Source organism: Eschrichtius robustus, chromosome 4, assembly GCF_028021215.1.
Source record: "Eschrichtius robustus isolate mEscRob2 chromosome 4, mEscRob2.pri, whole genome shotgun sequence".
Classification (NCBI taxonomy): domain Eukaryota; kingdom Metazoa; phylum Chordata; class Mammalia; order Artiodactyla; family Eschrichtiidae; genus Eschrichtius; species Eschrichtius robustus.
Genome location: NC_090827.1, coordinates 149162510 through 149190024, shown reverse-complemented (window position 1 = coordinate 149190024; position 27515 = coordinate 149162510). Strand labels below are relative to the sequence as shown.

Sequence of the window (27515 nt, the reverse complement as noted above, 5' to 3'; positions counted from 1 at the left end):
GGAGGTGTCGGTGAGGGTCCCTCTCCCTGGGCAGCGGGTTCGGGCAGCCCCGCCAGGCAGGGGAGAGGGGCTCACGAGCTTTCATGCTTGAAATGCTCTCCTCTGCTTTTCCCTTCCCGCCTTCTGTCTGCCGGCTTTGCTTTCCCGTCTGGAGGCAGTGAAAGTGGCCGGAGCACCTCCAGCCTCTCCGTGCTCTCAGACAGCAAGCCTCCCCCCTCCACCTACCAGCAGGCTCCTCGCCACTTCCACGTCCCAGGTAGGCGCCCAGGACACACGGCCGCTCGCCAGGCAGACCGTCTGTCCGCCCCCGAGCTGTCGGGGCAGGGGGGTGGGAGCGGGCCGCCGTGCCTCTCGGGGGTGGCGTGGTCCCCGAGCCTCCCCATCTCCCTCACCCCTAAATTCCGAGATGCTTTAAAAGTCCGCCAATGGGTGTGCACATCCCCAAAGTGGCACGTGTTTGAGTTTCTCCCGAATCTCCACAAACACCAGGGAGGCATGGCTACCCTCCTGAGAATGGGCTGGAGAGAGGGGCTGACCAGGTCACAGCCGTCGCTGGACACCCGCCCCAGCCGCCTCTGTCCCTCTGCCCCCTTCACGCGGCGGGTGGCATCGGGGCTGAGCAAGGCTGACATGCAGTGTGAGGCCTGGGTGCCAGTCGCCGGGGCGGGTGCCAGATCCCTGCTGGGGACTCTAAACCTGGGTGACGGATTGCTGCTGACAAAAGAGCAGTAGAATGGAAACCATCACAATTTGCCTGCTCACCCTGCTGTTCTCTCCTTTTTTTTTTTTCTTTCTTCTTTCCCAGACACTGGCATCAAAGATAACATCTATAGGAAACCCCCCATCTACAAGCAGCATGGTACATACAGTCGGATTCCTCTGCTGCTGTGTTTGCCCTGCATGCCTGTCGGTGCCTTTGCTTCTGAATGCTTCCTGTTGTTGTGTTCTGAGACATGATGGGGAGGGTACCTCGGAGGCCCCGCGGTCTAAACATTAGGTGCAAATTTGCCTGTAGGCTCCCGAGAGGCCCCTTCAGAAATTACAACAAAGGGTGTGTCCTACTAAGGACACCTCTGTGTGTCTAAACCCGGGGCTAACACACGTGGGCCGGGGCCGGGGATGGGGATTTATAACCAAGAGCTGGTCTCGGTGTGTGGCTTCAGGGATGATACTTTGAGAGAGGCAGCCAGACTGACTTTAGCCAAGATGATGAAGGACGGAGGTGCTTGGACCACAATCCGACCCAGCCTGGTCTTTGTAAAACAGAACAAACCAAAATCAGTCATTTATTCCTCCATGAGGATTTAAGTCCTGTGTTTTGAGAATTTCTGATGATAGAATAAATGACTCAGCCTTTGGTTGAAGGGATTTCTTGCATCAGCGAAGAGGGGCTGGAGATGCTTGGTTCCAGGGGCGTCTCTCGCCCCCCCAGTTTCCCTCTCAGAGGTGACCAGCCACCTGCGCTCCACCTGAGCCTGCAGGGGACAGGTACACAGGGAACAGAAGGCTCCAGATCTCACCTCTGTTTCGTCACAGAATCTCTGGTGATTTGGGGCTTGTTGCTTCGCCATCCTGAGCCTGTTTCCTCATCTGCAAAACAGGACCGACCCTCCACTCTGCCCTTTTCACAGGCTGGTTGTGAGGACCGGATGGGATAATGAACATGGAATCATGTTCTAAAACTGTTGAGTGCGGTGCACGTGATGGGGATTGTTATTAAGACACCAGAGAGGTGGGAAGAGGAATCCCCATACTTAAGTTCTTGTCTAGATGCACCCGAAAAACAGCCACATCCCCCGTTGACAACTGGGTGGACGCTGCTGGGTGGAATCTATAAAAGTGCGTTTTCTGAGGCTTACTGACAAATCGGTGCTCTAGTTGTGCAGGCTTTGTGTGTTTTATCATTTTCTCCTTGACTGCAATAGGCCCTATGCTTTGTGTATTTCTTCCTCTTCCCAAGAAAGAAAAAGATGAATGGGAACTCCTGGGTTTCCAGAAGGCGATGCCTTTCGCCGTTGCCTCTCAGTCAGAGAAGCAGGGAGCCCACATCTTCCCGAGGGATCAGAGAGAGGGAGGGGCGCGTAGACTCCAGGGCCCTCAGAGGTGGTCCAGACCAGCTCCCTGTGTTACCGGTGGGGAAACTGAGGCGCAGGAAGGAAGGAGCAGGCACAGAGCGGTGTCTTTCCATCATGGCGCCCGCACTGCTGCCAGGAGGCTGTGCGTGCTGTCTGCGTCCGCGGGAAGGACTGACTGACTCGGCCTTTTATCAGCCGCTAGCTGACGCATCATGTACGCACACAGGGTCGGAGGGCCGGCCCCTGGGAGGGGAATAGGCAGTAAATCAGATTAGGAAATTGCTCACTAGCATCTGACGGAGCCCGATCTAAGACAGAGAACTTCTGACAGTAAGGCCCTTAACCGAATCGTGCAGTGGAGATTCGGTTTATTCACCCTTTTCTTTTTTTTTGGCCATGCCGCGCGGCCTGCGGGATCTTGGTTCCCCGACCAGGGATCGAACCCCCGTTCCCTGCAGTGGAAGCGCGGAGTCTTAACCACTAGACTGCCAGGGAAGTCCTGGTTTACTCTTACCAGGGGTAATCTCTGTGTTTCTTTTTTAATCTGGATAGAAACACCTCTTCTATCCAAAGGCAAGTGAATTCCTCTTTGACTGAACCCTGAACAATGACCCAAACCCTCTTAACGTTCTAGAATGTGGGTTTATTGATTATTTTATGAAATAAACTTTACAGAGCGCCTGCTCTCTGCCACGCATTCGGCCACGTCGTGGGGATGAACATGAATACAGTCTGTCCCTGCTTGACTGTAAATGGGCCATGAATGAAGTGAGCACTCACGGGTTCTGTGTAGTCCTCTCCACCAGCTTTCCTTAGACAGCCGTTAGGACATCACGGATGTGGGAATTCCCTGGCGGTCCAGTGGTTAAGGCTCCACGCTTCCACGGGAGGGGGCTTGGGTTCCATCCCTGGTTGGAGAACTAAGATCCTGCATGCCGCGTGGCATGGCCAAAAAAAATTAAAAAAAAAAAACTAAGGACATAATGGATGTGATGGGATGCATTTGATTTCCAATAGATTTGAGATGTCTTAATTTTACAAGATTTGCCCCATCGAGCTGGACCATATCCGGGCAGAAGTGCGTTGGGGTGGGGGGGCATGCATGTGTGCATCATACATGTGTATGAGCATGCGTGTGTGTGAGCATGAGTGAGTGTGAGTGTGCATGTGTGTGTTTAAAGCCCACGTGCAGCCACCAGCCCCCCATCTCAGCAAACTGACCGTCCCCTCATCTGTCAAGGGAGAGAGGCACACACCTCAGGATGGAGAACCCATCCTTTTAATAGCCAGACTTTCCAGAAACAAACTCCGGGTGATGATGTTGAGTCCCTGGACCATTTAATTAGCTTAAGATAATATATTCAGTGAGTTTTAAAATGTTATGCTTTTTAATTAATGTATTTACCTTTCAACTTTTTATTTCCAACTCATCAGAAGTTGTTGTTTTTTGTTTTGTTTTTTTTAAATTAGCAGCACTCTTCTCTGGTGCTCTAGTCCCGTTGCTGTTTTTGGGAAATGAGCCTCCAGCATGAGGATGGTCAGGCCTGGGGACTCAGCGGGGGTGGGACCCTGGCGTTGAGGACGAGGGTTAAGGTTAGGATTAGCAGTCAAATAGCTGCCGCTGAATGCATCGCGTGTGCTGGGGTTTCATCTCAACACAGCCCTGAGGCAGGTATTATTACAGACAAGGAAACTAAGGCCAGGGCCGCAAAGTGACCCCGTCGATGGCCAAGTCACACCAGGTCTGCCTGACCCCTGAACCCACCACTCTTATTTTACATCATTTTGCATCATTAGAGACCAATAGTATTTTCTTAGACTACCTTAGTTCCAATTCTACTTGTTTACAATTTAATGGCTTCAAAAAAGAATAAGAGAAGAAAGGAGGCTAAAGAACTGAATGGGAAATAAGAAGGAAGGGGAAGAAGGAAGGGAAGGAAGAACCGCATCCCGTTGGGCAGAGATGCTGCAGGACCAGCAGAGGGCGTTGGACGGGCTGGGAGGCGGGGTGTGGGGGACCTCCCACCACCCACTAAAGGTCCAGCTGCTATGGGCACGTTTTTGGTGTCTTTTGAACGGTCCTGAATCAGTCGCAGTGTTGAACCCCGGATTCTTCGTGAGGCAGACAGGATTCCAGCCGCAGCCGCTCCCCTGCCAGCTCTGTCTCTCGCTCTGGAGAACGGGGTTCTGGCTTCGAGGGGCTCTGCGTGAGGCCACGTGATGCTTGGCACAGAGCAGGGACTTTCCTCTCAATGGAGTGAAGCTGGCCCAGTTTTTAGACTGTTTAAAATGAATTCAAGAGGAAAAAGTAACGCCTCCCCCAAATTTCCCAGGAAGCTGACTGTCCAGCTGCAGGGACAGACGTTTTGTTTGCTTGGTAAGCGCACGTGAGCCGTCAGATGGCAGTGTGTGTGCAGACGCTGGCCCAAGAAGCAGGGGTGGCGTCTCGCCACCTCCCACACCTGCAGACAGTTGGGGGCTCGCTCCCACCTCCCAGAGCTGCCCACCCACGCCAGACGGTAGAGGCGACCCAGGTAGCCTATACTCTTAGCTCTTTCTTTGGCGCCTGGTTTAAGACGGGAATTAATCACATCTCATGTGTCTCTGGGGTTCCTTTGTAGTGGGGTCGAGTCTCATTTTGGTTTGGGGATGGGAGGAAAGGGAATGGCCCTGTATCCAGAAAGAAAATTAGAGACCTCCCACTCTAGTTGGAATGCTCCCTATAGAGGTCCCAAGGGACGCAGGGAGTGGGATGTCAGCCTTTCCCAAAAGGGTACTCACTGGCAAATACTTTCCAGGGCTCAGAAGGATGCTGCCTTGTGTGCTAGGAAAGACACACGCAACTCGATTTCTCTGCTTGTCCTGAACTGATCTGTCTTTTCCTGAGACTCTGAAACAGCATGTTACAAATTAGCTGCCCGGTTAACCTCTCGTTTTATTCCTAATATTCCAAACCTGTAAGCTGAGCTCCCCATCATGTGACAGCACCTGCGTGTTATCTCATGCGATCCTCGTAAATTGGAGGGGGTGGGGTGGGTGGGCGTCATTTGCCCATTTTACGGATCAGGAAACTGAGGCTCAGAGCTGTTAAGGAAGCAGCCCGAAAATAACACAAAGCTCCAGGTTCCTCTATCTTCCTAGCCATGCTCCATTTCTCGAGAGAATCCGTTGGGTGTTTTGTGGGCTGGCAGACCGGGGCTCTGGAAAGCCCTTGGTTTGAGTCTGGTTAGCTTGTGCACACCTCGTGGAACTGGTGGCGTTTGCAGAGAAAACTGGCTAAATCTTGGTGGGATAGCCCCCTTTTTGGAGGTGGGGCCCTTCTTTAAGCCCTGAGGTAGCTCTCTAGCCAGAGTTAGTCTGGCCCAATGTGCTCCCCGAGGCTATGGAAAGTCCTCGGACCCAGGAGGGCCGCTGTGATCTGAACTCCTGGGATCTCACATTCCCAAAAGCCCTTTGGTTGGAGCCACTTAATTGTTTTTGCATTTGCAAATTACCCCAAGTGTGGCGGTCCATTCGGGGGCCTCTGTGGGCTGTTCAAGGATCCAGCTCACTTACTTTTACCAGCAGACCTGGCCCTGGAGGCCTTCTCTGGGCTGGACGAGGGCAGTGCTCTTAGAGCTCCAAGTAGCCGCTGGCCCGATGCCCCTGGGGTGACCGTGCAGCTGCCAAGAGTCCCGGCTGGTGTATGGTCAGACGCTCAGGGCTCCGCTGCCTGGCGACCACCGTTGTCCAGGCAACAGGAGAGCCTACCCTGACGGGCATGCGCCCCTCTGAGCCCCCTGCTCCCCGCCTCTCCTGCACGGTGCCCCGCACGCAGGCTTGTCGTCAATTTGCCTCTGCAAGTAGACACAGCAGGGTTTTTATCTTCACTTTGAAAACCACTGTCTCTCCCGGGAGACGGAGAAACAGGTAGCCGTCGGGAGTAACGAAATGTCAGTGTATCCAGAACGGTCTTCAACTGTGGCCTTATCTTGTCAAGGTCCTGTAGCCCAATCCCCAATTTCCAAGCTCTCGGGCCTGATGTCAGTCTTGTCCTTGCTGGTGCACAAGGGAGGGTGCTCCAAAAGCCTAGAAGGTCCGAGCCCTCCGCAGGCTGCAGGTAAGGAGCCCACCCTTGGCATGTCCTTACTATGGCCTCGGTCTCTGTGGCAGGTGGCGAAGGACACTGGGGGCTTTCCTTTCATCGTTCCTTGCATGGGGTCAGTGATTTAGCTTGGGAGGCACAGAATGGGTCTTTACCAAACTGGATGCTGAGAACTGTCAACCTGCCCTCGTGTGATTTATCTCATCATGCTTGGTTGGAGATGTCAGCCCGGCTGGGTGACAACCCCCCATCCCAAAACAGGCAGATGGAGAATACAGACACCTCTTGACTCAGCTCTAGATAGTCTGCTGAATAACAGACGTTTGCTTGCTCTGTTCCGTAGAGCGCACCTCTGGTTGTATGTTGTACCCTCTTTACTGCTGTTCGTGGAATTCTCCCAGTGGCATAGCTCACTCATCTTTTTGTGTTTTGTGAGCAGTGAGGTGGGGCAGACAGAGGAAGGACTTAAAGTCAGACTGCCTGGGTTCAAATGCCAGCCTCTGCCACCCGCTGATCCATGATCTTGAGAAAGGCACGTCATGTCTCTGAGCCTCAGTCCTCTGATCTGTGAAATGGGTCATGTGGGGATGAGCAGTCATGTCCGTGAAGCACCCAGCTGAGTCTGACCCAGTAGGGGCTGGACCACTGGGCCCTTCTGTTCCTTTGAACTTGGAAGATAGAAAGTATGTTCTTCGAAATGCCAAGTGGCCGCAGGGTGGTTGGCTGGAATGTAAATGAGGCATCACTTCACGCATCTGCTCTTGATTTAGCACATCCTGTGCAAGGCCCCAGGCGCTCCCCAGGCCACATTCCTGCGGGGACCTTCGCCAGCTGGTCTGGTTCCTCAGCCCTTAAAAGTACGAGTGCTGGCGACTTTTCTTTGATTATTTTCCATTTTTGAGCATGACTGTGAAGTGGGAACTGACACATGGAAACCCAGCATCTATGGTGCACTGCCTTGACAGATTGATTTTTCCCTTCCAGCCGCGAGGCAATCAGATGGGGAGGACGGAAGTTTCGACCCGGATAACAGGAAGGTAATGCAGGGGCAGACCTGGTTTTGTGGGGGACTTCTCCAGCTTGAAGCCTCAGGCTCCTGCTCTTAGGTTGTGCTCCTTAGGGATTAGGCAGGGCCACATGGAACGGGGACCCAATTTAAGAGGTGGTGCCACCAGCCCCCTTACAGTTAGGACTAGCACATCTACTACCAAAGTCCTCATTCTATGCTGTGTAACTTGGTCATGGTTCTATAACCAAGGAGATGGTCTGAAAAGAAAGGAAAATAAATCAAAATGCATATTTTAGGGTTTGGCCCATGGGCTGAGTTTGCCCGCCCACCCTGGCTCAAGAGGTGAGACCCCCTTTGCTTGTCTTTAAGGAAGGTAGGTGTGTGTGGAAAGAGCCCAAGGCTGGCTTACCCGGCTCTCCCCTTGTGAAGCCATGTGAGCCCCGACCTCCCTGAGCCTCAGTTTCCTCCTCTGTAAAGTGGGGCAATGCCACTGCAGGTGACCTCAGAATTCACTTCTTTTTTTTTCTCAGCAGAAGACCAACTGGCTGATCCTCAAGGGGGACGCAGACACTAGGACCAACTCTCCAGACCTAGACAGCCAGTCTTTGTCCCACAGTAGCGGGACTGATAGAGGCCCTCTCCAAACGATGCCAGGGGACAACATTTACTCACGTGAGTGGTTCTTTTGAGCAAGGAGCTGACAGTGTGGCCTGAAAGTCCTTGCAGAAAAGGGGCCCACAACCTCGAGCCAGTCCCCCCCAGATCTAAGCCTTGCTCATGAAAAACTGTGAGAGCAAACCCACAGACAGAATGGCAAGCCCGGTAGGAAGCAGACCAGTAGCCGTGTGCTGGCTTCTCTTGGTGGCACCCTGATTCAGCCAGCCTGCTGCCCAAGGGCCACGCCGGCGTCTCCCGGAGCTCTCCAGAGCTGGCAAGAGGGCAGAAAGCCAACTCAGGCTCCTGGGCTCCTTTGGGAAAAGGGCTTGCAGGCTGCCAGGCTGGAAGTTGAGGGCCCGTCTCCCTCCGGAGCGGACAGGAGCATGGTCCAGGGGGGCGAGTCCAGACTCGGAGCCGAGAACGGCATTATCGTGTCTCCTGTGCTCATCTTGGGAGAGGGGCCGGGAGCTGGGACTCCAGATCCTCAGGGAGTGCAGGAGACAAAGACCACGTCTGCCTGATCCGGGGGGTCGTGAAGCTGCAGTAGGCGTGACCTTCAGATGTCGGGCGAAACTCCCCATAACGTTCTTCACGTCCGGAGGCTGTAAATTATAGGCAAAAACAACGGCGAGCTGCCGTCTGATGCCCGCGGTAGATGGTGGGCAGAGTCTTTGGGTCTCAGCAGCTGTGGGTGGGTTTCTGTGGACAAGCTTGAGGCTTAGCTTGGAAGCAGAGGCCAGGAGGGGATGGTTGTGGATGTGAGAAAGCCGAGGAAAGACACTAGCTTTGCCATGAGACAGACCTGAGTTCAAATCTCGGCTCACCACTCGCTGGGCCTCAGTTTCCCCTGTGTGCCTGGTGGGGTCGTTAGAGACCCGGAGGAGGTGCCGCGTGTGCAGCCAGCACTTGGCCGGGCCCATAGTAGATGCACACCATCATCATCACCATTCTCGTGACTGTAAACCGTCTCACAAATGAAAGTGCGTGTGTTCCGACGTGGGAAGAGGGTGAGAAGCGTGGAGATGATCACTTGTTAAAGAAGACGTCTAAACAGAGAAAGCGTGTGTTGTTTTGTGTGTGATCTCTGTAAGCAGATGTCTGTGCGCCCCGGGCCCCGTCCACCTGGGCCTCTGCTCTCTAAATGGGATCCAGAGCCGGAGCCCAGGGCTGACATCCCCGTGGGAAGGTCACACCGGAGAGTCTCCCAGAGGGTCTCGTCCATCGGAGGCGTGCTCCTCTTGGGGAGGATCTGGAAGGGCCGAGGCAGGCTGCCCATCCCACCAGCGGCAGAGTGAGGGGTGAGGGGTGCAGGGCTGGTTACAGGAGGACCAGTGGGCAGGCTCTGGACCAGGCAGCACCAGCCTCCAGCCCTGCTCTGCCTGGTGATGCAGGACTTGCACGTGGCCCCCGGCCACCGGCCTTGACCATGGCCTTTTCTGTTTTGCACTTTGTTTTTCCTAATGCAATTGAGTTTGGAAGGTGGAGTGCTCCTGCTGTGCCAGCCCCCCAGCAGCCCCCAGTAGCCCCCCATGCCTTGAGGGCACCAAAGCGTTAGCCTTGGGACTCGAGAGCACCCAGGATAGGACTATCTGGGGTCCTCAGGGTGATCTTTTCTAGCTTCAGTCCTTCCCTTGCTGGGAGGTGGGTGGGCCTGCATCTGCAGCTCCCCGCCCTGTCTCTCCTCATGGGGGGGCAGCTGCTGTCCCCAGGGAGTCCCACTTACCTTCTGGCCTGCGTGTGGCTTGGGGCTTAGGGAGGTGGGGACACCATCTGGGGAGAAGCCTGAGCAGGAGATGGGCCGCCCCGTGGGGCCTCCCCGTGCCGCGCTGACCCGTCCGTGTTTCCTCACCTCTGTGCACTGCTTCCTCATCTGCACGTGCTGGACGAGGCGCCCTGGGGTCGTCCCAGGCGTCCCCCGGGTGGTAGACCCTGTGACACCTGGAGGCTGTGCAGGTGTTTTGGCCAGTCACACACCTTCAAGGTCTGTTTGTCAACCCCGTTCCTTGCTGCTGTGTTCCCATCACAAGCTGCAGGTGTAGCCGCGGATGGGAATGGACCGCCTCCCATCCAGGTGTGCCCGGCCGGCAGGAATTGGAGAGCCTATGCTAGAATTCGTGCTCTAACTGGGGCGAACCCTCCAAAGTACAAACAACCTGCGTGTGTGTGTGTGTGTGTGTGTGTGTGTGTGTGTGCGTGCGTGTCCTCCTCCTTCAGGGATGCAGGCTCACGATGACCGTGACAATGGTTCTGTCATCCCTTCGCTTTCTACGCATGTTCTGACGTCAGTTCCTCCGAATGGGAAACCTACTGTGTCTAACAATTGCAGCTGTGCCTTTATTTCTGTCCTGGTGACATCGCCGTGTTTCCCAATGTGCATGGAAATAGCAGCGAGGACCCAGGCTGCTGGTGGTGCCTAGGTCAGGCGTGCCTTGCTATCTGCCGGCCTCTTGAGACATTTGGGCGGGATGCGCACACTCTTAAACTGAGAAGAGAGGGGTATCCGCCTTCTTTTCTCGGGTTCCTTCCAGTTTCACCCAGTAGCCCCCAATTGTGAGTCCATCGACACCAGTTTCATTTGCAAACAACCGTTATTGAACAAAGTGTTTGCATGTGGCAAGGCACGCCTCCCTGCATCCCTGGGACATCCATCTGTAGCGCACCCAAGGAGGGTAGGATTGTGACACTCAACACAGTGGGCGCTCAATAAATGTTTGTTGAATTGAGATGCATTAAATTCAACGGGTATTTATTGAGCACCCACTCTGTGCCAGACGCTGTGCAGGATGCCGAGGGGGAGACCGAGAAGACAAGAGCAGCCCCTGCCCCAGAGACGCGCGCAGGGAGCCGGGACAGGGAAAGACGCCGTTGAGAGCAAGTGCACACGCAGCCTGCCGCCGCCTGCCTGGGGTCCTCCGTGGGGCCAGGCACAACCTCATCCCACTCATGACACCATCAGCACATCTCACCTGAGACTGAATTCATCATTCAGTCATTCATCCACCCCTTCACCAGACATTAACTGAGCACCTACTATGTGCTGAACACAGTGCTAGGCAGCGGAGAAGAGGTGGTGAATATGGCTCAGTGCCTGTTCCCCAGGGAAGCAGAAAACTGACAAACCAGTGTGACATCTCTCTCCGCTACGGCAGTGGTTCTCAGCCAGCTCCGTCAGCCCCTCCGAAGGAGGTGTCATTGAAACACACATTGTATGACAGACTACTCATTTTCCTTTATGCTACACTTAGGGCATTATCTGGACTATGCATGTAGTAGGTTATATTATTGATGGATCTGATTTCTGCACAGGAAAGGGACGGTATTGATTTTCTGTAACAAGAAGAGGGCCTTGAGCCTTACAGGATGAGATTCACTGCCCCAGAAGAACACGAGGTGGTGTGGGCCCCCCTCCCCTGGTCTAGACCCTGTGGACCGGCCCGCTGCTGCTCTGGGTCCCACCTTCCTAACCCTTCACGTCCTGTCCTCCCTTTTGAGGTTTCCCACATCCCCCTCCAGGTGGTCACAGGTGTGCTGAAGTAAGACAAAGCCCCAGGCCAGCTGGAGACCCTTCCCTGAGGACTCAGTGACCCCTGGAAAGGACCCTACCCTTCCAAAGGGAATAAGGCCCTTCCTCAAATCCCAGCACGTGAGGAGAATTAGGGTGGGCTTGGAGGTCGGGGTGAGGAAAGCTCCACGTTAGAAACCAAGGCAGTGCAGATGGTTGGTCCCGTGGGGACCACTGCACGCCCACCCTGCCTGTGGTTTTGCTGTTTTACATCACCTTCTGTGTGTCTGTCCCCATGGAGTCCCGTCCCCTTGTCTTCGCCTGCTGCCCACCCATTCCAGGCCTGGTCTGGGGCTGGGATCCGAGATTGCTTCCTGGGTCACCCACCCCCAGTGCCCACCGGTGTGAAGGTCGGGAGACAGCACCTCTGTTCCACTTTTGCTTCCCTGCTGGCAGGAGGAAAGCGGGTTTGAGGCCTGGCCGGAAGTGGCTTTCCTCACCCCCTGTTAGTCCTCTGGAGTTTCCAGGCAAGAAAAAGTCATTCTCACATTTCTTAGTCCACGGCTGAAAGAGAGAGAGACCTGAATCACTGTCTGCCGACCCCATGAGAATTTTGGGGGGTGGGCAATCCTCAGTCTGGGCGTTGGGACCTGAGGACCCCAGGGGCAGAATCCACAAGCATCACACTGACGGGACCTCAGTCCTGGCCCTCGTTTTTGGACAAGCAAGAGGAAGCCCAGGGACAGGGTGTGACCGCCGAACAGGTCCTGGGGCCAGAGCGGAGGCCAAACAGACAGCACCCCGGCCCCAGGAGCTGACGGTCCAGAGGAGGCGGGGACACAGACAAAAGCCACGTTAGAAAGTAAGGCCTATGGCGCGTGCAGGTCGGGGGGCCAGGCGCTGCCGATGGCTCGGGGAAGGGAGATGCTAAGTGAGCAGGCTTGAGGGCTGCGGGCTTGAAGGGGCAGGTGTGGGAGTGGGCCCTCCTCCCAAAGGTGAAGCCTGGCCGCTGGGCTCTGGGGGAGGGGTGGAGCCTGGGACGTGCAGGGTCACAAAGGGCGTTATGGGCCTTGGGAGGGCTCGGCCTGGCCTCCGAGTGGAGGGCGGACCTAGGGGTTCTCAGCAGAGCCCTGGCCGCCTCTGACTGAGGTTTCAGCCGGACTGTCGGGGCAGGAGGGGCATTGCCGTCACCCAGGCTGGGGGAGGGTTCTGGGGGAGGTGGTCTTTTGGGGGTGTCCTGGGGGGTGCCCTGGGGGGTTCTGAACAGCACGAACAGCATGCACAGAGCTTCGAGGCAAGAAGCAAGGTGGCAGTTTGGGAAACAGGAAGCCAGTGGGGAGGCGGAAGAGGGCAGCCAGAAACAGCTGGTCTGTGTGTGATGCTGGGAATTTTCTTCTCTGTGTGCTGGGGCCCGGGGTCGGTGCAACAGGGCCGTGAACGGGAGATGAGGTGACGTGTTTTATGTGTTTAAACACAGACGGGCAGCTTTGCAGAGGATAGACTGGAGGCTGCTGGGCCGGGGCTCAGGGGACCAGGGTGTCCAGATAAGCCACGGGGAGGCCCCCCTGAACAGTCTAAACAGCAGGACTGGTGCGAGCGGTGGAGGAGGGGTGGGGCAGGGGGGCGGAATCAGGAGTGACCTGGGGCGTCCTGGCTCAGGTGGGTGGAAGCACCTCTATTCAGAGCTGGGCAGGAACCAGGTGGGTTCTTCATGTTGAGTCGGGAGGCTGAGACGCCCAGACGGAGCTGCCGGGCCGTGGACGGATGGGCTGGGCTCTCAGGAAAGGATTCTGGGCTGTAGGCAGAGTCACAGGGGTCCTCGGCTCCCGGATGGGCCTGGGGGTGTGGGGGTGGGTCACCTGAGACCCAGGCCCTCCCCCAGGTGGGTTCCTGAGCTGTGTTACTTCTCAAAAGGCTCTGAGGCCCAAAGAAACCGTGACTCTCCTGCTCAACGCCTACCTCACTCCCACTCCTCAGCCTCTGTTTCCCATCTCCACAGGACATGGCGGGGAGGATGGAGAAAGCGTGCGCAGGGGGAAGCCCAGGGATGGAGAGAGCCCAGGCCAGCGGAGGGGTCGGGGGAAGGCTGGGAGGGAGAGGCCCGAGGGAGCTGGAGGGCTTGCGTCCGGCACCCGGCATCCAGCAGGTGGCTGGGAGTCCCCTGGGGCAGAGACTGCTGGGGAGGGCATGGCCCGCCCGGCCTCCAGCTGGAGGGACGGAGTGCCCTCTGCCCCCTGCTCACGTTCGGCCCCAGCAAGAGCAGTGCGGGTTCCAGACATCAGGGAGGGGACCTTGGCCCAGGAGAAGCCACCTCCAGGTGCGAGAGGGGGGCACCAGGACAGAGCCCTCTGCCGTTGCCTGGGGGCTGGCTGGGACTCTTCGCTTTTAGCAAAGGTCCCTGTGCCCCCCGTGATGGTCAGGCTTGCCCCCAGCCGGGGAACTGGACGGGGTGTGGCCTCAGATTTGCGGGCAGGGGCACAGGCAGTGCCTGAGACCCTCAGGTGTCCAGTGGCCACAGGGCCTGATACAACTCGGGGTCGTGAGTACCCAGCTGCCACCTGTCCCGGTCCAGCGCACCTGCCTTCTCCCTGTGCGCCTTCTCTCTCTCTCTAATACACACACACACACACACACACACACACACACACACACACTCTTAAGGCCAGCCAATGCCATATGCCAGCCAGGCAGGTCCCTAGAAGGCTCCCACGCCTGCAAACCCTCACCAGGGCAGAGCTGCTGGAGCAGATAGGGTTACCGGTTCCCGAAGCTTGGGTCCTGGGAGATTGTCTCATCGTCTTCGTGAGTAACAATTTGATCTTATACAGGTCACTTAATTTCACTAGGCCTCAGCTTCCTGAACTGTAAAATGGGCTCATGTGTAATGCCTTGGCTTGTGACAGTCAAGAAAATCTCTGAATATGTGAAGGGACCTTTTAAACGAGTGGTTCTCAATCTCAGCTGCACATGAGATCCTGGGACCTCTGAAGTCTACTGATGGCTGGTCCCATCCAGAGAGAGGCCTATTCTAATGAGTCTCGATAGCATCCCAGGGATGTGATACTGGAGACTCCTCTCTCCCTGCTCTCCCCCACTCAGTACAACTGAAAAGCCCAAGAACGATAGGGCAGACAATAACAGAACTCTGGAGGGTAGAGAGAGGAAGGTTCAGAGACCTGAGGACTTGAGGAAATACACAGGACCAGTGTCTCTCACCTCCCCTGCAGTAGACAAGGTGACCAAGTAGATGACTGCCCTCCCTGGTACCCAGCAGAAGGCCCACTGGCACCCAGCAGCCTGGAGAATAGGCCCAGGGAAACACTCTCCATCCATGGCTGGTGTCTCCCACCCCCACCTCGGGGTACGGGGCAACCAGGGAAGCACCTTTCCCCCCAGGTTGCTACCAGAAACACCAGGTGGACGTAGCAGACCAGAAGAGCACTTTAACGAGCATTCTGAAAACTAAACTGTCTTCAGACTCACAGCCCGTAATAAGCCATGCCCCACGTGTTAAACCTAAACACAGTGACAGCCTGCTAACAGGGAAAACTTAGCCAGGATCCAGGTCTCCCAACATAATATCCGAATGTCCAGGATGCAGTGGAAAATCACTCATCACACCAAGAACCATGGAGATAACTATTTGAATGTGAAAAGGCAGTCAACACATCCTAACACTGAAAAGAATCAGATATTGGAAATATCCTGAGAAGGATTTTTAAGGCAGTCATCACAAAAATGCTTCAACAAACAATTGCAAATACTCTTGAAACAAATGAAAAAGAAAAAAAGAAAATCTCACAGAAGAAATACAAGTTATAAAAAAAGAATCCAATGGAAATTATGGGAAAGAAAAATAAAATAACCAAGATTTAAAAATTCACTGGATGGGTTCAATAACAGAATAGCGGGATTTGTCAGAGGAGAGAAGCAGTGAACTTGAAGATAGAACTACAGAAATTATCCAACTTGAACAGCAGAGAGAAAATAGCAGAAAAGAATGAACAGAGCCTCAGAGACCTGTCAGACAGCACTTGTATCACTGGAATCCCAGAAAGAAGAGAATGGGTCTGAAAAATATTCAAAGAAATAATGTCTGAAAACTTAACAGATTTGGCAAAAGGCATAAACTTAACATGCTCAAGAAACGGAGTGAACCCCAAGTAGAATAAGCTCAAAGTAATCCACACCAAAACACACCATAATTAAACTTAAAAAAACTAAAGAGAAAAAAATAATACTGAAAACAGCCCGAGGGAAAAGACATATTACACTCCCTACTGGGGACACCAATGCAAATGACAGCCAATTTCTCCCCAGAAACCATGGAGGCCAGAGGAAGATGGCACGTATTTCATGTGCAGAAAGACTTTTGCTGTGGATGTGAATTCTATCTTGGATGGAAATATCCTTCAGGAATGAATGGAAAATGGAGACATTCTCAGACAAAGGAAAACTAAGACAAGTTTTCACTCGCAGACGTACTTGGCTAAAGGCAGTTCTCCAAACAGGAAGTGATAAGAGAGCTCGGAAATTCAGAAAGGAAGAACATCAAAACAGGTTACAATAGGGGGTCAATATAACAGACTATCCTTCTTGTGATGAGTTTCTTAAATCATTGATGATCGAAGCAAAAATTGTTACACCGTCCGATACGGAAGCTCAAGGCAGGTAGAAGAAAGAGTGAAGACAGTCATAGCTGATGAGTGAGGAAGATGAAGTGGCCTGAGTGGAAGTAAGGTCTGTACACCTACTGTGAGACCAGAGGCCGGCAGCCTGAGCACGGGGGATTTTAGAAGCTGGCTAGGTGATTGCAGTGCATCCGGGTAGAGAACCGCTGGTTTAGAGCAGGTAAGGCTGGGGGTGAGGGTGTAGTTGTTCTCGGGGCCCTAAGGGTTCCCAAGCCTTAGTGTGTATCAAAATGCCCTGGAGGGCTTGTAAAACACAGACCGCTGGACCCCAGCCCCAGAATTCTGAGTCTGTAGGTCTGGGGTGGGGCCCGAGAATTTGCCTTTGTAGCAAGCTCCCAGGCGTGGCTGGTGCTGCTTATTGGAGACGCCGCTTTGAGAAGACTACTCTAGCATCCCCGGCTGATCAGGAGCTCCTGGGTCTCAGCTGAGGGTCCCTTAGATCCTCAACCCGACAGCCTCACATGCCCGAGTGTGCCTGGCTCTGGGTGTAAATTGTGAAGCAGGTGTGTCCTGGAGGGACCCCAGGACTGTAAGTCAGGAGGCCCTTGTCTTGTGTCCCAGGGCTGGGTGACCTTGGGCAGGTCCCTCTGTGTCCCTGGGCCTCAGTTCCCCTTCTGTGAAATGGGAGGAGCTGGCAAGGTCACTTACCTGGCGGAGCCCAGGGCGACCAGGAGGAGTGAGGGATGCCCGGCAGGCCTGGCCCCACTTCTCTCCCTCCAGCTCCGCTCTCCTCTGTTTCATGTATTGGAGTTTTCACATAGATTTCCTGTGACAAGAGGGCTCCTCGGCTAAAACCAGTTTGAGAACCCTGCCCTTGATGTTGTGAAAGGCCCTTCCTGACCCACATCTGGAACCTTCCCACAGACCACCCTGGGACAAACAAGTCCCCAAAGCAGGTCCCCAGCTGAGGCCTTTCCTACGAGTGAGGCCTGTACAGAATGTCTTCTCTGACCCTCCACCCCACAAGACAGGCACCTGGATCGATCAGCATCCTTTGCTCGGAAGCGGGCCTTCCTGGAGGGGGTGGGCGGGTGGACAGACGGGCGGTTCTGTGCACAGCACCCGTCTCACCTTCGGAGGCTCAGTCCTCCGGTTCACAGCCTCGTGGACGCAGAGGGATGGGACCCGCCGTCCCCTCTGAGCCCTCGCGGGCAGCCCGGTGGCTCCCAGGAGCCAGTGCTATTGCCTGAGCTGTGGGGGTCAGGGACCCCCAGATGCAGCAGACATGGCCCCTGCTTTTTACGGGCCCACGGGCTATGGAAAGACAGTTCAGGCAGCCAGGAAAGGCCTCCTTAGGGTGCTTCTAAGGGTGGTGGCAGTCCCCTGCCCCTCCAGGGGGCCCAGGCTGTGCCCCTTGGGCTCCCTTCTGGGGCACATCCCACACTCACTTCTGAGCCAGGAGTTTCCGCTCTGCTCTCTCCAGACATGGCACTGAAGCGGTTAACGGGGCGGGGGGGTGTCTCAAAGTCCTGGGCCCCCCAGAACAGCCAAGGATGTGATCAATGGAGGGAGACCAGGTGAGGGATTCCCACAGGGAATCCAGGGCCCAGTGTCTCAGACTGGCCCTTTGAGAAGCTAGAAATTAGGATTTTAATGTGAAATCCCCCAACTGCAAACAGCTCAAGGGTTTTGAAAAAATGGTCTGCAGGCCACCTCTGGTGGTGCTGGGCCTCCGCTGGCCGCCTCTGGCACAGCCCTACCCTGCATGGGGGCCCCTTCCTCCCTCTGCCCCCCGCTCTCCTGGTCAGCCAGGTGAGGAGCTTGGCCTGGTGATAGAGGCTTCCAGAGGATGCAGGTGCCTGCCAGGCCGGGTCAGGCTCCGTGATGTTCCTGGTGTCATGGGTGGGCTCGGGGACGTCACCCCCTTCCTGGCTTCATCCTCAGTCAGTGCCCTGGGGATAGAGGTCTCAAATGAGGCAGGTGGGATCTTCAGGGCCATCCCATGTCACCTGCGCAGCCCCGCCGACCTGGGTGAGCCCCTCTCCTGCGCCCGGTCGAGCCTGGCTGCGTGCGTGACGGCTGTGCTGTGTCTGTTTCAGGGTTCCCCTATTCCAAGTCTGACCCTGTCCCAGGACATGGCAAGAATGGCTTGGACCACCGGGTAGGTACTCAACCCCGCACGCCTTCCCCAGCACGCGCGTACTAACGGTCGCCGTGAGCTAGGGCGGCTCCCACAGCTTGGTGACCACACGGCCAGGAGGACGGACCCTGGGGACCCTGCTCGCCCACCCACGTCTGCCTGCTACTCCACCCAGGGCCAGACCACCACCCGGCAACACCCCTCCTCCCCTCTGCTCCCAGCCCCCAGGGAGACCTCAGTGCCGGGGGCAGGGGCAGCGGGGCCACCCAGAGGAATCAGACCCTCTTTAAGGCCCTCCTGACCGTCCTTCTCCTGTCACCTAGAGCCTAATAAGGATCTTAAAGGATGGAGGGGTTTCGTGGGCCATGTGGGCCCAGAATCCACTTCCTTCCCTGGAGCGCCCTTCCTCCCCGGCCCCCGGTGTTAGTACCATCACCATGGTTACCACTGACGATGCCCTTAGCACTGTGACCGTTACTGGGGCCACACCGAGGGGCCGGCTTTCTCTGCCCACTCCCAGCCGAAGGCTGCTTTGACTGCCCCGTTCCCAGCTCTCTGAATCCGGGGACATGAGACCGTGAGCCCAGACAGCGTGCTGCCTGACTTGTCCCCTGCAGCTGGGCCCTCGTGTTTGTCCCTCTCCCCACAGCTTCGCTAGGTCTCCAGTGAGGACCCCTCAGGTGGAGCGGGCGTGATGACACCAGACCCCCGCCAACCCCCCGACACACACACACACACAGACACACACACACAGACACACAGCCCCAGGAGACTTGCTACCACTGAGGCAGCCTTTTCCCGGTCGGAGGAAGTTTGTCCACACACCGAGGCCATTCACCCCCCAAGAGAAGCCACTCAGACTTCAGTCCCCGTGTGTTGCCCTGGGGCGGTCCCAGCCGCAAGTGTGTAACGCAGGGGACAGCGACCCCTCAGGCAGACCTCAAATCCAGGGTCCAGGCCACGGGGCACATCCAAGAACAGGGACGCCACCACGGAAGCTGCGGGTGTCCTCGGGCCTTTCTCAGTCATTCTCGAGCTCTGTGGGCCCTGCCGCTGTGTGTGTCCCGGGCCCAGGTGCCTCTGCACGGTTTGCTCGAGGGAACCCCGCCCATCCCACTAACCACTCCCCCCCACCCCGTTTATTCCGAATGGGCCGAGTTGGAACGGGCACGTAGCCTGCTTCTCTGAATTCCTTTCTAAGGAAGGATGCAGGGGGCATGAGAAAGCAGGATGCAGGATGCAGGGGGCACGAGAAAGCAGGATGCAGGATGCAGGGGGCACGAGAGAGCAGGAGTCCACGGAACCCCCACAGCGCTGGGGATCGTGGATCCTCGGGCTCAGCGGGAGGGTCCTGAGGGCGGCGGGCACCAGTCAGAATGTTCTCTGTTCACCTGGCACAGCTGTTCTCTGACTCAGGGGCCATGAGTGCCGAGGTCACGGACTGGGCCACGTCCGCGCCGAGGCGTCCCACTCCCCAAGCCAAGTCCTGGGGTTTCTCTCAAAATAGGGGAGACAAGAGCATGGACGTCAGCGCTTCCAGGCTTGCGTCATTGGCGGCCGGGCTGTGCATCCTCTAGGGAGAGTCCCTTCTTGGTTGCCAGGCTGGAAGGACGTGGGTCGATGGCTCCCAGCACCTGTGGGGAAGGCGTGGCCTCCGGAGGCTCCACCCCCAAGGAGTCTGGGAACAGCTGATCCAGACACTCTGGCGGGGACACCATCTTCAGGCCTCTCCTAGAGCAGAGAGCAGACTCTTAAGCTTTACAGAGTCAAGAGCTGAACCCTCCGGGAATGTTTCCCCTGCTGGCCTCAGGGTGGGGAGCAGAGTGTCAGAAAGCCTGTGAGTGAGTCCTGCACATCTTGGGGAGGCGATAAAGATGGAATTCATCACCACAGGAGGATTTTTAGCTTTTCACATTAGAATATCCAGGAAATTGATAAAAATTATTGTTGACTTTTTGGGGGGATTCTTTTTTCGCTACTAATGTTCTCTCCTATTTTTTTTTTCTTCACTCTTTCTAAGACTCTAATGTAATCGTATGCCTGTTTCTCAGCTGAAAAGCCAGATAATTTGATGACCAGTCTTTTACAGCTCAGCCATGTCAGATTAAGTTGTTCCTTGGTTTGTTTTTACTTTCTGAAAGGATTCCAGGTGACCTAAAGTAAAAGCCCAGATGCAGAGTGACCAAAAACCCAGTAACAGCAAATCCCAAAGGAGAGGAAAAGAAAGAAGTAGGAGAAAATTATATCAGAGACACACAGAAGAACACTGTACGGGAAAAAGCATCGACGCTTAGCTGTGAGCTTCCTGAGCGTGACCAGTTGTGTAGTTCTTATTGTCAAATGGAAGGAAGGAAGTCAGTAAATCAGGGGAGGCAGAGATGTGCCTGATTCTTGTTCTGGAAGGGATTTGTCACAAGGGGCCAGCACCATATGTCCCAAAGCTTGTTAAAATGTCCTGATAACTAGCCCGCCACAGAGCCTGACACGTGGTAGATATTCACACCTCTCTGTAGAATAAATAAGGGAAACAGCCACCTACTAAAGGCTTTCCTGTGGATGAGACAGCATTGGTTCCAACATGTGCCACCCGGTCTGCTATTAAGAGACGGACCGCTGGTCACCGACAGATCCACACGGTAGCCCCTTGGAAGGAGTCCCATTTTGATAAAACCCTGATGCTAAATAAGAACAGACTGAATTTTCCTACTAAATGACAAAGACTCTCAGGTTAGATTTTTTAAAAAATAAAAGAAGAAAAACATATATCATCATGAGATAAACACAAATTATTTTTTACTGGATTGGAAGTCAAAGGATGGGAAAGAGATACCAAAATAAGTAGAAGTAGAAGGGAAAGCATGAGTGGCAGTATTAATATCAGATAAGGTAGAAGTTAAGGTTAAGATGAATCAGTAGAATTTGTGGTAAAAAGAAGGAACACTAGTTCATGAGGACACAAGTTATAAAGCAGTTAACAGCATTCATAAATTTAAACGTGCCAAGCAACATGGCAATGCCAGAGACCTTGATAAAACGCAAGTATGGTAGGCCGTTTGAACATGACTCTTTTGAAATCAGACATGGATCTAGTGAAGGAGAAGAAAAGTATGGAGATCAATTTAATAGTGCAAACAGCGAACTTAATCTATTAGGCATATGAAAAAAATTCATATCTTTTGAATCGGGTTTTCACATATCCATAAAACATTCATAAAAATGTTCATGTATGTCACTACAGAGAAAACCTTAACAAATTGTAAAAGTCAGATATGCTGGAAAGAACACACGCATTATCATCAGGCAGCCCCGAGTTCAAATCCCAGCTCTGCCACTTCCTGGGTGTGTGTTTGGGCAAAAGTTATTTAAATTCTATGAGTCTCTATTTCCTAGTCTTTAAAAAAATTATCCTTACCTCTTAAGGTTATTGCCAGGACACATAACATTATAGTCGTGAAATCTTCTAAGTTCTGTAGCGTAGTTCCCAAACGAATAGCTATTATAAAAGCAAGTCTCTACTCCTTCTTACTTCCACCTCAGTGGCTAGTGAGTAAAATGGCACACTCCAATGTGAGCTTTAGCAAGAAAAGAACAATGGTGAATGGCCACGATTTCCTTCTCACCGTTATCAATCCCAGTATAATTTTTGAAAAGTGAAACGCACGGGTTAAATTTTTTACAGTTCCATGTATTAGCTGTGTGACCTTGGGCAAGTTGCTTCACGTCTCTGAGCTTCAGCTATTAAATGATGTTAATAATCACCACTTGGCATTTAGAAGGCCAGGAGTAGAAAGCTCTTTCCCTGCTCTGGACTGACACGGTGACCTCCGCCCCCCCTCCACCCCGGGGATGCCCCACCCTCCCTCCTGAGAGTCTCTGTCTAGTCTCAGAGCCTGGCGGACCAGAGGAAGCCGGTTCTGCTGCCAGGAAGTGGATTTCCAACTGCCCAAGGTGGTGGCGGCGGTGGCCGGGGAGTTTACAGCCTGTGATGCAGAGCAGCGGGCACTAGGGGGCGGCATTTCTCTTTCGTATCGCGGCTGGGCCAGGTGGGAGACAGGTTTGCCTTGCTTTATGCAGGAGCTTCCCTAACCAGGCAGGTGCGCGGGGGGGTCCTTGTCAGTGGCCTGAGAAAACGTCTGCAAATATTGTTCTTGAAGACTCCCAAGGGGAATCATTCAGTCAAGTGGAGGAGGTGCAGGGTCACGGAGAGTCACCGGCGGGTGAGGGGTTACCGGGCTCTGGGTCCCAGTGCTGGGACTAAGGTGAGGCATTCAGGGCACTTACCAAAGGACTCAGTAATCAAGGTAAACAAGGTAATACAATGTTTTGAAAAATCCAAATTAATGAAAAAAATCCATGATGGACAAAGTATCAGAAATGTAAAGACCGGCTCCAACCCTCCACTTAGGTGCTTACCCGCCTCGCTGCCCTCATCCCGGCGTCTCTGGGCCTCAGTTTCCCCTGTTCAGGATGAAGGACTTTGGACTCGGTGCTTTCGGAGGCCTCGTCCTGCCCCCACGCTCGCTAGGGCTATGAGCAGCTCCTGACTTTTCACCTCTTGCAGTAAATTAGTGCTGAAAGCTCTTTCCCTGTAATACAACCCAAGGGTGAAGAATATAATCCCTTCTTGAACTGCAGGGCTCTCTCCGTGGAAATGTAACCCCTGTACCCAGTTCCAGAAGCGCTGGCCAAGAGCCCTGACCCCGTGTCAGACTCTGTACCAGGTGCCAGGGATACGGGCACAAATAAAACATTTTTCTCCACTGTGGGCAGTGGATGCAGGGCCAAGACAGAGTTGGACAGGAGAGGGACTGACTGACCCTGCGGGGCCTCAGCACCTGCCTTGTGGAGCAGGAACCCTCTGTCGAGGTTTGCAGGATGACTTTTTCAGGTGGGCAGAGGGAAAGAGAATTCCAGACATCAGAGTTGGCTGCTGGTGCCATGGAGAGGTGAGGGAGGCACCTGAGGCAGGTGGCCGGGGTCCCAGGTCCATGCCCCCTCCGAGTACCATCCCTGGGCATTGTCAGCAATCACAGCCACTGTGATTGTACGGGGTGCAATCTGTACGGGGTGCTCACGACACTTGGGGTCTGTGCTGGGGACTTTACAGACACCGGCCACCTGCGCCCCTGGGGACAGTGTGTCTGGAGGGAGCAGAGCCGTAGCCCTAGTGAGTGAGCCGCCCTCCGGGTCCAGGCCAGCTGCGGGCCGAGGGGCCGGGCGCCCTGGAGCTGTCATCGCAGCAGGAAGCAGCTGTCTGGACAGGCAAGGGCAGCTCAGGCCTGGAAGGCGGCGGGAGGTATGTGAGCAAACCCGCCCGCGTGGGAAGCCGGCAGCCCCGACAAGTGTGGGCGGCCACACGGCCCTTCCAGAGCCCGGCCTCAGTGGGCACCGTGAGCTGACCCTCCTCCCCGGCCAGGCCGCCAGGACCCCGGCGACAGCCTGCCCCCTGCAACCGGCCCCCTGCCGCCCTCTCTCTTTCTCTTCCAGAATGCCAATCTGGCCCCTTGTGGAGCAGACCTGGATGCCAGCTGGGGCACGCGAGGTACAGGAAGCGGGGACCCCGTGGGTCTCTGGCTGGGGCAGGGGTCGCTAACAGGTTTCCACGAGTTTCATTCTGAAACCACCCCCGACCAGGGCCGCTGGCGGAAGGCTGTGAGCGTGGTGGAGTCGGGGAGCCTGGGGCAGTCATGTCCCCTCCTCTTCCTGTCGGGGATTGCTTTACCTCCATCCTAACGTTGCCTGAGGTGCTTCCTCTCCTCCCCCCTCCCTCCGGCGCTCCCCACCCCCTAACTCAGATGCCCTTCCATTTCCTGACCCAGGTGCTCGCCTCTTGAGCGCTGCCAACCCCACCCTGACTTACTTGTCACTCCGGGTCACCTGGGGAGAGATCTGTGTTTGAATGACAGTCCCACGCCAGGGCTGAGGCCAACCCAACACCTACTGTTAAATTCTACAGCAATAGAGGAGGCAGAGACACAGTGAAAAGCCCGCGGGTCTGAAGTTGGGTCAGATCCTGCCCCAGCCCTGCTCTCCGCGTGGCCTCCCAGGGCTTCACACCAGCAGGGTGGCCTGCAGGGAGGTTGGTGTAACTAGAGAGACCCGGTCACGTGGTAGGCGCCTGCCCAAGGGCTCTGCCAGCCCTGAGCCGCCGGGCCCCGCGACGCTCACTCATGATTGTCCCCCGAGGGTGACCGGAGCCCGCTCTCTTGGGCTGCTTCACGCTGGATGTGGGAGTGGAGGGAGCTCTAAGTGGCCTCCAGGCCCCCGGGCTCAGAGCCGGGGCGGCCAGGACCCTGCATGGCACGTGGGGAAATTCAAGGACCGGCCCGCCGGTGCCCAACCCCTCGCCAGGGTCTCCCTGCCGAGACAGGCTCGCTTGTGGCCGAGATCCAGAGATGCTGCCCTGTGGTTTCTACGTGCTCACGGAGGCCTCCCATCCGTACAACTTTATTTTTTAGCAAGCCGCTTTTAGTCTGGAAGAAAAAGCTTTTAAAAAGCTAGCACGTGGAGCTCTGTATTGAAAAGGAGTAGCTACAGGGTAAAGAAGGTAAAACCAGTAAGAGGCAGGGGGGTTCGACCCCAGCAAGGCTGCCTGTCTCCACGGGGGTAAACCGAGGCAGGCCCGGACCACCAGGGAGACAGCAGCACAGCTGAGGGAGAACACGGTGCCGCGTCTGGCTCCCAGTCTGGCCTCCGGCCTCCCGACCATGCCTCCTGCTCCTAACCTCCTGCCCCTGGCTTCCCGCCGGAGATCCCAGAGCCCGTCCCCCTGCAGCTCGGAGGATGCTGCGGGCGGGGATGGAGACCACAAGGCCCGGCCCACCGCAGGGTGGGGGTCCTGGACGGGCTTGCTTCCACCTTTGGGCCGAGCTCGTGCGTGTTCTAACCCAGCCCCTGTGGTCTCTGCTTTCTCTTACAGAATACAAGGTAAGAGGGGCCGCCCGCTCCTGCGCTGACCTCCAGCTGCCGAGCTGCACCTGCCCAGGTTAAAAGTTCCTTTTGTTGTGCTTTCCCTGTGAAAAGCAGACATTTCCCTGTGAAATGTGTGTGTCAGATGCAGTATGTACCTCTCTGCTGGCCTCGGGCTCGGCTCTTTTGTCCCCGCACATGCTTGTTTCCTGGGTGAACCCGGACTTTCTTCTCCCCGCAGATCTATCCTTATGACGCCCTCATCGTCACAAACCGAATCCGCGTGAAGCTGCCCAAAGACGTGGACCGGACGAGACTGGAGGTGAGGGGGGCCCCAGGGGTGGAGGGTCACGTCTGCCGAGTGAGTCTCTGCAGCTGCCTTGACGTCCACAAAGTCGACGTTCATCGCCCCCAAGGTCCCTGTGGCGACCGCGCGGTGCCCGGTGATGGGCTTGGCGTCAAGGTCCCTCGTTGTTTCAAAGACCGGAGAACGTGGTCATGTACCCAACAAAGATGGCTGTGCAGAGCGGGGCACAGCTGCTTGCGTTTGGGGCAGGGAAGCCTTCGTCACTGTGCTTAACTGGGTAACATTCGCCTCTTCCCCGAGCGCTGATGTTCGGAAAATCGGCCCAATTCATGGCTTCCCGTTCGACCACTCTCGCCCCGACCTTGAATAATACTGAGCTCTGGGAGCAAGTGTATGTTTAAAAGACCCGCAGGTCAAGGGCACAGATATCTGTTGACTGGGCCCCACCACGAGCCACGGTCCCAAGTGGCCAGAGTGCGTACTTCATCCCTCCTCACTGTGCTCCCACAAGGAAATCAATGGCCAGCAATGGACTTCACCTCCCGAGCCATGTCAGGAAGGTTTCACTGGGGTGAGGGGTCTGGAGGCTCCTGAAGGCCCAGGGCCACCCGCCCCACCTGTGCCCCAGGGCTGGGAACACCTGAGGCAGAGTGTGTGTCCGGCCAGCGCCAGCCCCTGCCCTGCTGCCTGTGTGGGCGGGGGCTCAGGTGGCTGCTGGGAGGGAGCCGTAGGGGCGTGGATGTGGCTGAGGGGCACCAGCAGTGCCCGGGGCTCGGGAGGGCTGCCAGGTGGGAGCCAATCTGAGTGGAGAACAGGCAGATCTGTAAGGAAGCGCCATCTCAGGTGGTCCAGACAGATGCTCTGGCGCCCTGATCTCCGCCCTTTAAGATGAGGATATTGATAAGCACTGGGTGGGTGGCTGTAGCCACGAGAGGTCACAAAAAGCCCCTCGCCCAGGGTACGGGGTAGTGGTGGCAAGGAGGGGACAGGGACGCTGGTGTGGCCGCAGCAGTCGGGGGAGGCGTGTCCATTTTGACTTCTCTGTTGCAATAGTAGGAACTTGACCTGAAGTGGTTTAAGCTAAAGGGGAATTGCCAGCTCTTACGACTTGACGGGTCCCTTCGGGTGGGGCTTAGTCATGTCTCCAGACCCAGATTCCCTCCTTCCATCTCTTGAATGTTTCCTCTGTGTGTGTGGGCCTGACTGATGGACAGATGTTCACCTCCCCTCCCCCGGGGCTCAGAGTCTGCAGGGAAGAGACTCGGGGTGGGGGGCGGTTCCTAGAGGGGCTCTGGGACCTGGGACCTAGAGACAGGGAGGATGATGGTGGGCTCACACAGCAGCAAGGGCTTGGCTGCAGGGAGGTGGGGAGCTGAGGCCGGGGGTGGGGGAGGAGCCGCACGGCCAGCAAGCCCGTGGACGCTGTGGTCAGGCAGTGCAGCCCACCCGCTGAGTCTTGGAGTCCCCAGGGTGTGGGCGGCATCTTGCCAGCAAAGGACCACAGAGCCGAACGACCCCAGGGCCTTTGCTCAGGAGGCTGGCCACGTAGCAGGACATTTGGACCTCACCCCGTAGAAGAGGAAGGACGACTGGAATGTTCTGACCCGTTAGGACGAGTGCGGGTCACTCCCGGGGCTGGGGGCGGGGCGGCTAGACCGGCTCGGAAGCTGGGGTGTGAGTGGGGGGCAGGGGGAGCACGTGGAGGTGCTCAGAGCAGGCCCCGAATCAAGCTTAAGGGATGCCTGCCCGGTGCTCTGGAAGGCGAGGTCCTAGGCAGCCTCTTCCTGGGCCTCACCCGTGACCATCCCCGCTGCCTCTGCAGGGGACACACTCTTTGGCTCCTGCTGAAGTTGAGCCCTTGTGAAGGGTGTGGTCTTGTCCCACTGCTGTAAAGTCACTGCTGGGTGACTCAGTCAGGACCCGCCTGAAGGGCTCCCATTGTTCTGCATGTTTGTTCCTTAAGCGTGGGTGCCCTGAGGGCTCCTGACTCCCACCGCGGGGCTCGGGGTTGGGGTGCCTGCCGCTCCAGCTCCTGACACAGCAGCAGCCTCGGGGCCACCCGCCCCTTGGGACTTGCTGCTTCCCTCTTGGGTCTGGGGTTCGCTTTAACCAACTCCCATACCCCACCCCTTATTTTGCTACAGTACAGAGTGAAGGTGCAAAATATCAAGTGGTTAATACATGTAAGTGTTTCCCTTTTA

The 27515-nt window shown here is 55.8% G+C and overlaps 1 protein-coding gene across 1 annotated transcript in view; it reads left to right on the top strand.

The window, feature by feature from the left end:
- Window positions 1–27515, top strand: part of ABLIM2 (actin binding LIM protein family member 2) — a 101849-nt gene that overhangs the window by 61164 nt on the left and 13170 nt on the right. The window contains exons 11-17 of the mRNA XM_068542349.1: window positions 806–859; window positions 7144–7196; window positions 7699–7840; window positions 18058–18119; window positions 23586–23640; window positions 25018–25025; window positions 25249–25329. Of these exons, the coding sequence (XP_068398450.1) occupies window positions 806–859; window positions 7144–7196; window positions 7699–7840; window positions 18058–18119; window positions 23586–23640; window positions 25018–25025; window positions 25249–25329 (455 nt within the window). The remainder of the gene's footprint in view (window positions 1–805; window positions 860–7143; window positions 7197–7698; window positions 7841–18057; window positions 18120–23585; window positions 23641–25017; window positions 25026–25248; window positions 25330–27515) is intronic.